Genomic DNA, 11,313 nt, shown 5'->3' on the forward strand with positions numbered 1-11,313 from the left:
TTTTCTTTTTCTATCATGTTTTTAATTTTTTAAATTTTTAAGATTTTTGTTTAGATATTTTTTTAAAAAAATTAATTTGAAAAGAAGAAAATAATTTAAAATTATCTTTTTTATTTGAATTAAAAATTTAAATTTTTATATTTTACAATTCATTCAAAATTAAAATTTTTATTTATTTATAAATTTAAATTTTTATTTTTTTTTATTTTTTTAAAAAAAAATTAGAAAATACCATTTTGAATGACGTTTTTAGCAACGTCATTTAAAATGATGCTTTTAAAAATATTATTTTAAATGATGTTTAAAAATATCATTTAAAATGATTTTTTTTTTTTTGACATCATCTACGTGAAAAATGAGAGTGACGTGGTTTAATAAAATGTCATTCAAAATGATATTTTATCATTTTTATATTAAACTTATAAATAAGTTAGAATTTAAATTATTTAAATAAATAATTTTTTTTTTGTATTACTTAGGAAAAGGACTCCTCTTTAATATCCCAAATGAGCGATATGGTGGCTATCTGACCGTGCACAATAATCTATAGCAGTGTTGGCCATACCATTCTATATCGAACGGTATAAGGCATACTGATACTATATTAATATGTTGAACTTTTCTGTGCCGACACAGCTGTATCATATTATATATCGCATGCACCAGATGCAAATGAATCAGGACAAATCCCGGAGCATATGAATGGTATAATATCGCATGCACCAGATGCAAATGAATCAGGACAAATCCCAGAGCATATGAATGGTGGTTAGCAAGCGATTGGGGATTAGTGAAATACAAGAGGTAGAGCGGCATGTTATCCACCTGAGGGATTTGACGCGGTCCAATTACACCTGACAGGGGCCCAATACTGAGACGAGAATTTTTGATTTACAGTAAAAATCTTGCACCGCAAATATAATTATTACTTTGATCAGGTCCAATGGACCATGCCAAATCCCATGGTGGACAATATGCCACATCAGATCATGTATTTGACCAAATTCCTGTTAACCACCGTGCATATGCTCCGAGATTTGCCTTGATCCATCCGGACAAATAAGTAATCCACTAGGATTAGGCTAAATTTCCTCCTAAACCAAATCCCATGGGAAGCAAAAAAAATCCGACCGGTCTTTCCTTTTCTTCACACAGCACAAAGACTGTGGGTTAGGCTAGAATTCAGACTGGATGGGCCTAATTCCTGCAGATTTTCAACCCAATCTTATGATTCAAGCAATGCAGCCCGTCAAGCCTTGTTGATATAATAGATAAAGTTGCTTTTATTAACTTATTTACTTCAATATACTTCAGCTCACTACATCATTGGAAAAGCAACAGCAGGGAAAATGAAAATCAACACACTTGTGGTGATTCCAGGAACAGGGGAGGACTCTTTGGGCTTGTATATTTTGTCCAGCATTTGCTTAGCAATAGCAAGAGTATGCCAGATGGTTCTTCTTGGTGACATAGGTTGAGATGAAATCAGAAGCCGGGGCCGAGGAACCAGGAGGCACTTGGGAGGGGACGAGTATTTGGGTCCGTCCAGAAGCTATTCTTTTCCCAGCAACATTTCCATAGAACAGGCCAGAAATGGCAGGCACAAACACATCACTACGGGAGCAAATGTGGAAGTCAAGAGCTCTCTCTAATTCAGAACTTCCTGACCTGAGGAATTTGCCTTTCTTGTCTGCAGGTATTAGATCATCCTGCAACAGTACCAAAAGACAGGCAGGTAATACTTGTTAACACGGCAGAAGATATTGCAGCATAGCATTGTTGCTACTTGGCATGTTAAAGCTATGACCCAGACCGCAGAGTGACATGAAGCAGTATCATTGACAACTTCAAAAAGTGTTTAGCAATTATATCAACCATCAAATTTTCACAAATGCTTCATTATTATTATTATTATTATTATTATTATTATTTCTTGTGAAGAACACACATGAATACTGTTCTATAAATTCTTTTAGAAGATGACCTAGACCATGCAAAACAAGGCTAGGTATTATACTTAAATATCAGCAAGCATAATATGATATCAGATCAACTGTAAAAGCATGCCCTTTCTCATGGCAATGTGGGAAAAACAGAGAGCTCCCACATTTTTCATAATACAACAACATTTACTGCATAGTTAGGAAAATAAAGCCTTAAATTATCAAAAGAAGCCTGTTTATAAATTTAAGGAGTGCACTTGTGATTGTGACTAATCACAAGCGTAGTGTAGCATTGAATGCCAGAAAATTAAAAATTGGTGACAATGCTTTTCTTTGATGCTGCGCTTAAGAAATGATGGAAAAAAGTGTCAAACGTAAAAGCCATATTCATAATATAACTTAAGCATCAGCCATTCAGAATATAATATCATCTCACATGTAAAAGTTTCATTTGATGACAATGTAAAGAGAAAAGAGGACGGATCCCAATATCATGAGTATAGAAATATTTGTGATTTAACAACGAAAACTTTCCGTTACTTAATCCCCCTTACTAAATGGAAGATTGCTTCCATAACTTAAGCCTTTATTTATTATCCTAAATGCTATATAATGAAATATCAGCGACATTTTTTGCTGAAGTTGGGGTTAATTAGTGAGTGGGAAAACAGAAGTTACTCACCTTGGTGTAAGTTTTTGGGAAGATCTCCTTCAAAGGATTAAGACTTTCATGCCACCAAGTCTGAGTCAGATAAACAGTCGTATCTCCATCAAAGCCAATTTTCCTTAAGAAGTCTCCGATCTCCCGTGCATTGTAACAACTCTTCCTTCCTGTGCCTCTACTCTCTTTGCACCTCTTTTTCTCTAAAATATCAACCCTCAAGTCAACTGCAATGAACTGGTCATCTGGCTTGTGGCTAAGGGTTCTCAGCCTCTCCACCATCCGGTCAGCAACTTCATAAATTTCAGGTTTCAGTTCAAGGCTACCAAACATGGCTAAGCAAGCAGTTGAATCCAGGTCATTGTTCCGCCTTTCCCCCACCTTCATATTTATTGAAGGGAAGAAAATTGCAAGCCTCAAGTAACTCTTAGTTCGGAATACTGGTTCAATATTCTCCGTAATGAAGTCTTCCGAAACCCTATTAGGGACTCTGACAACTGGTGGCTTTTCAGTCGCTACCTCAGCAGGGACCTCCTTGACCATCCTTATCACACCATCCAGGCTCCTCATGAATTTATCAGCATCATACATATCTTCAAAATTCCTGCAAATGAATTGAGAATTTTAAATCATCAAACAGATTACGAGCTATCAAATCTGTAAATGACGTCAATGTAACTTAATTTATCTCATTCTTGGCAATAGAAAAATAATATTGGAGGTAAGCAGGTAATTAAGAGAGGGAACAAATTATTCATATTATAGGATAAGGTATTCATTGTAGCAGAAATTGACCAAACAGTTAGTCCTAAAGAGAGAGAAGAGGAGACTATTGCAATTCTATCAAGCAATTGACATCAAATTTTCTAGAAACTAATGTACTTTGAATCTAAACATCTGAATATGTTATGACAACATATTTGAGTTCTTAATTTTGAAGTTCAGTTAAACATGCTCATTGCAAAAGTCCATTAAAATTTTTCTAATTTAAAGATATACATAAAGCCAGTGTTTATGTTCAGTTCTTCTTGTTGGTTTTGCTCAAAAGAAGCAAAGCTCTTACGTTTTTGATCATGACCAAGGATGCAGTAAATTAGATAACTAAGCAACTGGATAAAATAGGAGAGAAAATAGAAAAATAGACATTTGACCATGGATGCAAAAATAGCGTGGGCTTTTAATTGGATAACTTACTTCTTTTGACCCAATTCACTTCCTCTGACATCAGGCAGCACCAGTGTAGCACCCAGATACCTTGCAATGACCACCGCATCTGTAATCTGGTAGATGAAATTGAATACAGATTAATGGAATTAAAATAATAAAAAAAAAAAACAGAACACTCCATTTTATCATATGGGTTGCATTTTTTGGTCAAAGAAAAGAAGCGGAGGAGCTAACTAATGCTAAGTATGAATGAAAAAAGTTAAGAAGCATTACAAAATAGATACATCTGCCTATAGGACCTCGTTTCATAGTGCAGATCATGAGGTCAATGGATTTGCACTATGAACTGGTAGACCCAACCAACATGCTTATCAAATGGGTTGAGACTTGAGATCAGGTGTAGGGAGTTAGCCCATTTTAATAATTAGATCGGCTTGACATGATTATGACCCAGACCTAGTACAAGCCCATTTAAATGTTTAACCCACTAGCATATCTGAAGCTGGTCTTGACTAGAACCCAATTAACCTATCTAACCTAAAGGGGGATTTTTGTACTTTACATATTGTTTGGATTGGGGTACATGGGGGTTCATAAGGGAAGGGGAGGGAAGGGTAAAGAATGAATCCCTGTTTGGCAAAATTTTTTGAAGGGTAAAGGAGAGTAGAGAAGGGTTCCCTCAACCTCTCCGTAACCCTCAATTACTCAATTTTCTGTACCCCTGATTTGGAGTGTAATGGAAGAGAAGGTTTACGCTTAATTTTCACTTTCCTAACTTACCCTTAATAAAACTTTAAAATTACAACTAGACCATTATATACTCTATCTTCTCAACCGCTCCTTTGCTTTTCGTACAACTCAGAACTCTATAGCCGTCCCTTCATCTATAACGGAACAGATATTTCAGAAAGCTAAAATTATTCTCAAATAGATTCATGTGAATGCCAAAAAAAGGAATCAAATAGAGCAGATTTGAGAATCACATTTGTTGTAAAAAAAAACAGACATTTGTCAAAATATCACAAACATTAAATAGTATATTTATTAATGAAAAAGAGCATATTTGTCAAAATATATATAAAAGTTCTTCTACCTCTCCCTTAACCCCTGTATCCAAACAAGGGTAAGGCATGTACCCTTCTTTACTCTTCCCCTCCCTCTCTAAATAAGGATTCATTAATTCCCTTACCCTCCCCTCCCTTCCCCTCCATTACCCTCCCCTCCCCTCCCCTTATGAACTCTCATGTACCCCCAATCCAAATAAAGCATTAGTAGGGATATAAATATCTAAAAGAGGTGAGAAAGGAATCAATTCCCTGCTTTCTATCATTCCATATCTCTCCGACTTTCCCATTTTTGCTTTCTAGAAAACCTATTGGTACCATATGATCTCTACTCCATCAACACCCATCTTCAGTCTGCCAAAATGCCACATCCCCTCAACTTCATGCCAGACACTCCAAGGACAAGCTTCTAATGCAAAGATCGAACATTCAAGATCTTATTATGCGGAGACCTATATCTCCATTAATCCTTTGCATTTGTTTTTCTTTTATCTTTTTTACTGGTGGGCTAGATAAGAAAAGAAATGGACAGAAGATATGTTCTTCATTAAATTGTTTCTCGTTCTTTTCATTTAGAAGCGAGCCTATTAGAGAAGAGTTGAGATTTGAGAAGGATGAGTTCTCTTTCCAATGCAAGAGAATAGACTAGAGAGGAAATATGGGCTTAGAATGGGAACAATGATCCTCTCCTCTCCCCCCAGTAATGGTGATTCACACATTTCCAACCTCTTCTTTCAATTTCTCCTCACTTTATATGCATGGATCAAGCTGGCTAATCATGTCAAGTTCATAAATCCCTTCCTCCATTATCTCTTGTTTTTGATGAAATGTGGGAGGATGAGACCACCCTTTATTTATATAAAGAAATAAATGGTACAGAAGTTAGAAAAGTTAGAGAAGAGTTCTAACCCAGGGTTTCCATTATCTCTTGTACTTTAATGTTTTATAGATGACGTCAGGCTACCCATGTTACCTCAGGGTCAATTTAATCAACCATATCAAGATAAGAAGCGAATAAGAGTCATCTCCAAGATGATCCGACCATAGCTTTTATTAAATTGGTCGCCCATGTCATGTCATGTTACATGTTAATAAATAGGTCATGTTTCAGTTTAAGATTGTCACTTATTAAACATGCCAACCTTATATTTGATCATTTTTGTTAAGGCAGGTGTATTCCAGCTAATATGAACCTAATTTGACCCAACTGAACCCAAGTCATTATCACCTGTAAAATGGGGTGGCAATTATGACCTATGCCTATCCAACTCGATCAAACCTAGACCCAACATGTCTAACCCGATGCGCTAAGTTATAGATGCACTAGTTGCTTCCAACCTGCCCTTTCCACTCATTCCTCCTGTCTCTTGGCACGATCTTCCATCTTCACCAACACCTGCCTCTTGTTCTCCACCCAACGAAGCTGCCTTCCGACCATTGAGGCCTACTCTCCTCTGTCCACTTCCTTCACCACTAATCACTCTCCTTAACTAATTATTATCATCCCTATTCCAGTTTTTTCATTGCCACCCCCTCTGCTGCACCTATTCAATTGCACCACTACTTGATGACAACTTAGATTTGATTCCACCAATCAAGCCATTCCATCGCTAGATCCAGCTAACTCAATGTAAATCCATCAACCACATGACCGGTTCCAACCATCCTAACAGAAATATGGGTTGTCCCATCACCAAATCAAGGCACTTTAGCTAGATCTAACGATCCTATCACCGAATCTAGCCACCCAACTAGATTTGGCCATCCCATCACCAAACTTAGCTATCTAACATATATTTGAATGCCCTAATGCAAATCTAGCTTGTCCACCTCTCTATCCGGCCACCTGTGACAATTTTGATTACTCCAACATATCCAACCATTCTAGCATAGTCTCAACTACCCAATTGCCAAATACAAACACCCCAACATAGATGCAGCTTGTCTATCATTGGATCCGACCACACCATCGTGGATCCAATTATCCCATCACAAAATCTAGCCATCTTGATGCACGTTTGGATTTCCCACCATTTGATCAAGCCATTTCAATGCTGTATACCTTGTGCCGTGCCATTGGCTACTACTGTTAAGCAGGAAAATAGGTTAGGTTTGTGCTAGCTAGGTTAATCCCAAGTAGGATTTGAATCAATCATGGCTCACGCACTAGTGTGCTAGGTTAGGATTAGGTTTGGCCTATATAAACTTGCTATATGATATGAACCAAACACAAACCCAACCTAACCGACCTATTGCCACTCCTAACCTATTGCATTACCCAAATACGAGGCACATTACCAAGCATCCAAGTGTCCTAAAGCATGTCACACTTTAACCTCCAAAAAGTAAGAGACCTAGCGCACTTTTATACTATCTAGATGTATGAATGTGAAAGTGCGTGTATGTGTGTATATAGATATATCATATGCATGTATGTATGTATGTATGCATATGTGTGTGTGTAAATATACAAGTATATGTGCGTATATAGATATATATCATATATATGTATGTATATGTGTGTGTGATTCTGTAAACAAAAGTATGTTGACTACTAGAATTAGTTAATGGTATTTTTAGTTAAGAATACTTCTATTCAAATAGAATTTTCTTATGTATGTAAATTAAATTACAATGTGGAATAAGCATAACCAACAAGAAACAAGGTACAAGTAGAAGTGTTTTAGCATAAATTGCTATGAGCATATTGTTCAACAAATTGAGCTAATCACCACAGATATATGTGTTAAATCAATTGCCATGTATAAGCAAAATAGACTGCAAAGCAGCATAAAAGGCACAACCAACAAGAAACAAGGTGTGACTAGGATACCTGGGAGACATGGTACTCAGGACCACCTGTCAAAGAGAACGTGATGAAACCTTTTGATTGCTCTGCCTCCTCTATAAATGCATTCAGAAGGGAAACCATCAAAAAATGTTATTTAGATTATTATAGATTCCATTGTGATATAATTTGGTAGATTCTAAACAAACGTTGCAGCTTACTTATAGCTGCTGGTTTGTTCCAACAAGTTTTTTGTTCTTGGCCTCTCTTGCTCCATGGCCCTGCTTTCACTTCGGAAGCTTGGCGTCCCTCCCTCTCTTCAACTCTCATTATATTAACGTTAGAACCAGATGGCAACCATGGCGTGGGAAGACTCAGCTGCATGCATGTGAAACAATCTAAACATAGTTAGCCACCAATACTTAAAAATATTTTTTTTCATTAATTCAACGGCAATGCCAATCATTAGGAACTCTAAATATGCAAAAATATTTTTTAGATTTAAAAAGATAACGAATGAGAGAACAATGAAAAGGTAAAATTGCCAAAGAAAACGTAAAAAGGCAAATAAAGTTACGAACAGGGCCTGCCCAACGTTAAAGGTAAGTGAGACAAAAGAACAAATCAATCTCATATTTAGTACATACTTGTATAAGCATTACATAAACTTATACAGCTTTCTTTCCATGGATGGAGGATGGTAAACATCGTAAAAGTAAGAAATCTTTTGTTTTTTTTTAAAAAAAAGACAATCAAGATGGTTTAATCGGGGGCAACAAACATGGGGACCAACTAACCGGTCCCATTTTAACGACATCGACAAGCACGGAGTCCAAACACATCCTTCCTTTAATTAGCATCAGATATCAAGCAAAAAAAATTAACATGCATGTAGGAACAACCACGCTGCAACTTCTCCATCATTTGAAAAAGGGAGTACAATCCCAAAATTAAACCCAAAGGATACAAATGGAATAGTCGAGTCTCTGTTTCGGACAACAAGATCCACCACCGAAACCCCACCGAACATAACATTACCATAAAACCACTAAAACAACTCAAATTTCCATAAATCTTGAGAAGAAACCTCGATAGAGATACCGGTTTTCCGATTGAACCAATCAAGAACCTCAAAAGAACATGAAAAAAAAAAAAAAAAGGCAAAGAGGGAGAAGAGATTAGGTCAAGATGTCGATCACCTCCATGTTATCGAAGTGATCCTTCTTGATCATATTCCCGAGCATAGCAAACATGGACATCGTCAAGAACGCCGCCAGCACCTGCCTCGGATCCACCGCCATTGCCCCTCTCCAAGAAGCAAACCACAAGAAGAGAGAGAAAAGAAAGAGCGAGAGAAAGGCTTCAAGAAAGAACCAGAGCGAGTTGGTATGGGCTTCGTTCGTCCGCAATTTAAAGACCCCGAGGGGGTAGAGAAGGGCCAGAGAGCTTTTACGAGGAACCGGCCAAGGGAGTGACAGCTCAGAGAGAGAGAGAGAGGAGTAAGGAAAGCCCCCAGGTTTCGCCGAGGACGGGAAGGGGAGATGCACGAGGGGCGCCGGGCGCTCCGAGGTTCCGAGTGCCGACCTTCGAGAAAGAGACGAGCGGAAAACGATGACCCCTCTCCTTTTGACTGCTAGTCCTTCCTTTTCCTCGAAAGCTTTGGGTGCTTTTCCCCCACTTTTTCCGTTTTTGTTCTCTTCTACGTTTTCTTTGTTTTTTCGGATTGATTTATTTGGTTTTGCTCGGTGGATGGATTTTGCTGAATGAGAAGAGGAAAAGGTGGGGGGTCGGACACTGATCCTTTTGTTCATTTTGTTCGTTTTGGGGAAAGAGAGGAGGTTGCGGAGAGATTTTAAAGGGAACGGTAATTAGATGGGTATTGCAGTTGAGACTTCAGCGTGGTGTAAGCCTATCGCTTCCCCCAAGCGACCGTTGGGCCGGCTCTAGAGATATTTATGTCATAACCCAGCCTATTTAAAATTTTAGGTTGGCTCTTACCCAGAACCCATTCATTGCTACGTAGATTTAGAGAAATAATTAGTAACTACTAATTAGCCCAACTAAACTAAAAATGTATTTGATTTGTGATCGAAATCGAATCATCATGTTCAACGACACATTCAATTTGTGATTGAAATGTGAACCGAAATAGCTGATTAGAGCATTTATATAAAAATCAATGAAATACAAAAATATTTTGAAAAATTAATTTTTAAGTAAACTTGCGGCTTGAGATTTGAATATTAATAGGAAAGTCGGATCTAGTTTTAGGATATTAGAGATTTTTATTCTTTCTAAAATGATAGAAAATAATTTTATTTCAACAATATTTGGTATTGCATGCAATAGCTGAGGTATGCTGTTTCACAACTTAGCTGGCTACCGAAGTCGCTCAGAACGATGCATGCTACGTGGCTCATGAAGCGGTTTTTATGGCTCGAGCAAATCGATTTTGATTGACACGTCTAACATTATTGTTTGTTGATTCACACGTAGCCATGGATGTCTCTCTGTGAGCCATATGGTATGCAAACTAAACTCAAAAGGCATTTGGCTCATAGTCAGAATATTCAAAATCGAAATGATCATATTTTTCGATATATTCGATTTGTGACTAGAATCGGAATCAGAATAGTTGATCAGAATATTTTTAAAAAATTAATAAAATATAAAATTATTATTGAAAAATAATTTTTTAAGTAAATTTGGTAGTACTTGATTTGAATATTAAAAAGAGAGCTAGGATTTAGTTATAGGATGTTGAAGATTTTTATTCTTCTTGAAAGGGGAATAGAGATAGAACTCTTCTCAACTAAATAATTAAAATAAAAATTACTCATTTTCGTTTTCATTCTATAGTCCAACTCTCCTCAAACCTAATATATCCATGGAGAAGAGCAAGAATTAATTGGCTAATTAGATCAAACATGAGCCTAGAGTCCATACAGAAGTACTCTAGGCTACAGGTATTGGCAAAGGTGACACTTGGATGGCGGTTATAACACCAACTGTAGCTCAACAGCAAACACCAATGATGCATGCTATGTGCCTCGTGGAATGGTAGGAAATGATTTTAGTTCAACAATATTCGGTATTATATGGAATAGCTTAGGTATGACGGTTCACAATTTAGCTGGCTCCCAAGATTGCTCAAAAAGATGCATGTTACATGGCTCCTGCAGCGGTTTTCATGGCTCGAGTGAACCGATATCAGGTGACACGTCTAGCATGGTTGATTGTCGATTCATGCATACCCATGGATGCCACTCCATGAGCCATGTAGTGCTCATGACAGATGGCTTAGATCATGATGCTTGTTGTAATCATGGATTAACCATATTTTTTTTCATAAATAGTTGATTTTTTTTAATAAAAGTCCAATCATAGAAGATCCCGAAGCTAACTACATTACCTTAATAAGGTAAACTACGATGATCTATTTCTTCCTACTATACATTTGGCTATGTTTTTTAGCCTGTGCACATACGACCCATCGAGTATGTGCTTAGATTGGTCTGCATGGATTATACATGCATATATATATATATATATATATATATATATATATATATATATATATATATGTGTGTGTGTGTGTGTGTGTGTGTGTGTGTGTAAAACATCCAATGAGTTGATTAACTTAACTAGTCTCATATAGGAATTCGTATAAATCAAGTCAAATATCATCGA

General features: G+C 36.9%; 1 protein-coding gene across 1 annotated transcript; it reads right to left on the bottom strand.

Annotated features, from left to right (window-relative positions):
* Nucleotides 1-1,265: 1,265 nt before the first annotated feature.
* Nucleotides 1,266-9,364, bottom strand: LOC140851284 (protein MANNAN SYNTHESIS-RELATED 1-like). The gene is made up of 6 exons (XM_073242912.1): nucleotides 8,823-9,364; nucleotides 7,845-8,001; nucleotides 7,669-7,739; nucleotides 3,799-3,884; nucleotides 2,626-3,208; nucleotides 1,266-1,709 (listed from the first exon to the last, which is right to left on the bottom strand). The coding sequence occupies exons 1-6, from the start codon at nucleotides 8,922-8,924 to the stop codon at nucleotides 1,428-1,430; spliced, it is 1,281 nt and encodes a 426-aa protein (XP_073099013.1). The 5' UTR covers nucleotides 8,925-9,364; the 3' UTR covers nucleotides 1,266-1,427.
* Between the last annotated feature and the right edge of the window lie 1,949 nt (nucleotides 9,365-11,313).

This window comes from Elaeis guineensis, chromosome 8, assembly GCF_000442705.2.
Source record: "Elaeis guineensis isolate ETL-2024a chromosome 8, EG11, whole genome shotgun sequence".
NCBI classification, from domain to species: Eukaryota; Viridiplantae; Streptophyta; class Magnoliopsida; order Arecales; family Arecaceae; genus Elaeis; species Elaeis guineensis.

Bases quoted from the DNA above. Each gene is read 5' to 3' on its own strand.
- LOC140851284 (XM_073242912.1), bottom strand. From the start codon at position 8,924: ATGGCGGTGGATCCGAGGCAGGTGCTGGCGGCGTTCTTGACGATGTCC. The intron at 8,002-8,822 runs GTGATCGACATC...ACATGCATGCAG, and splicing joins ATCACTTCGATAACATGGAG to CTGAGTCTTCCCACGCCATG. The intron at 7,740-7,844 runs GTAAGCTGCAAC...ATGCATTTATAG, and splicing joins GAACAAACCAGCAGCTATAA to AGGAGGCAGAGCAATCAAAA.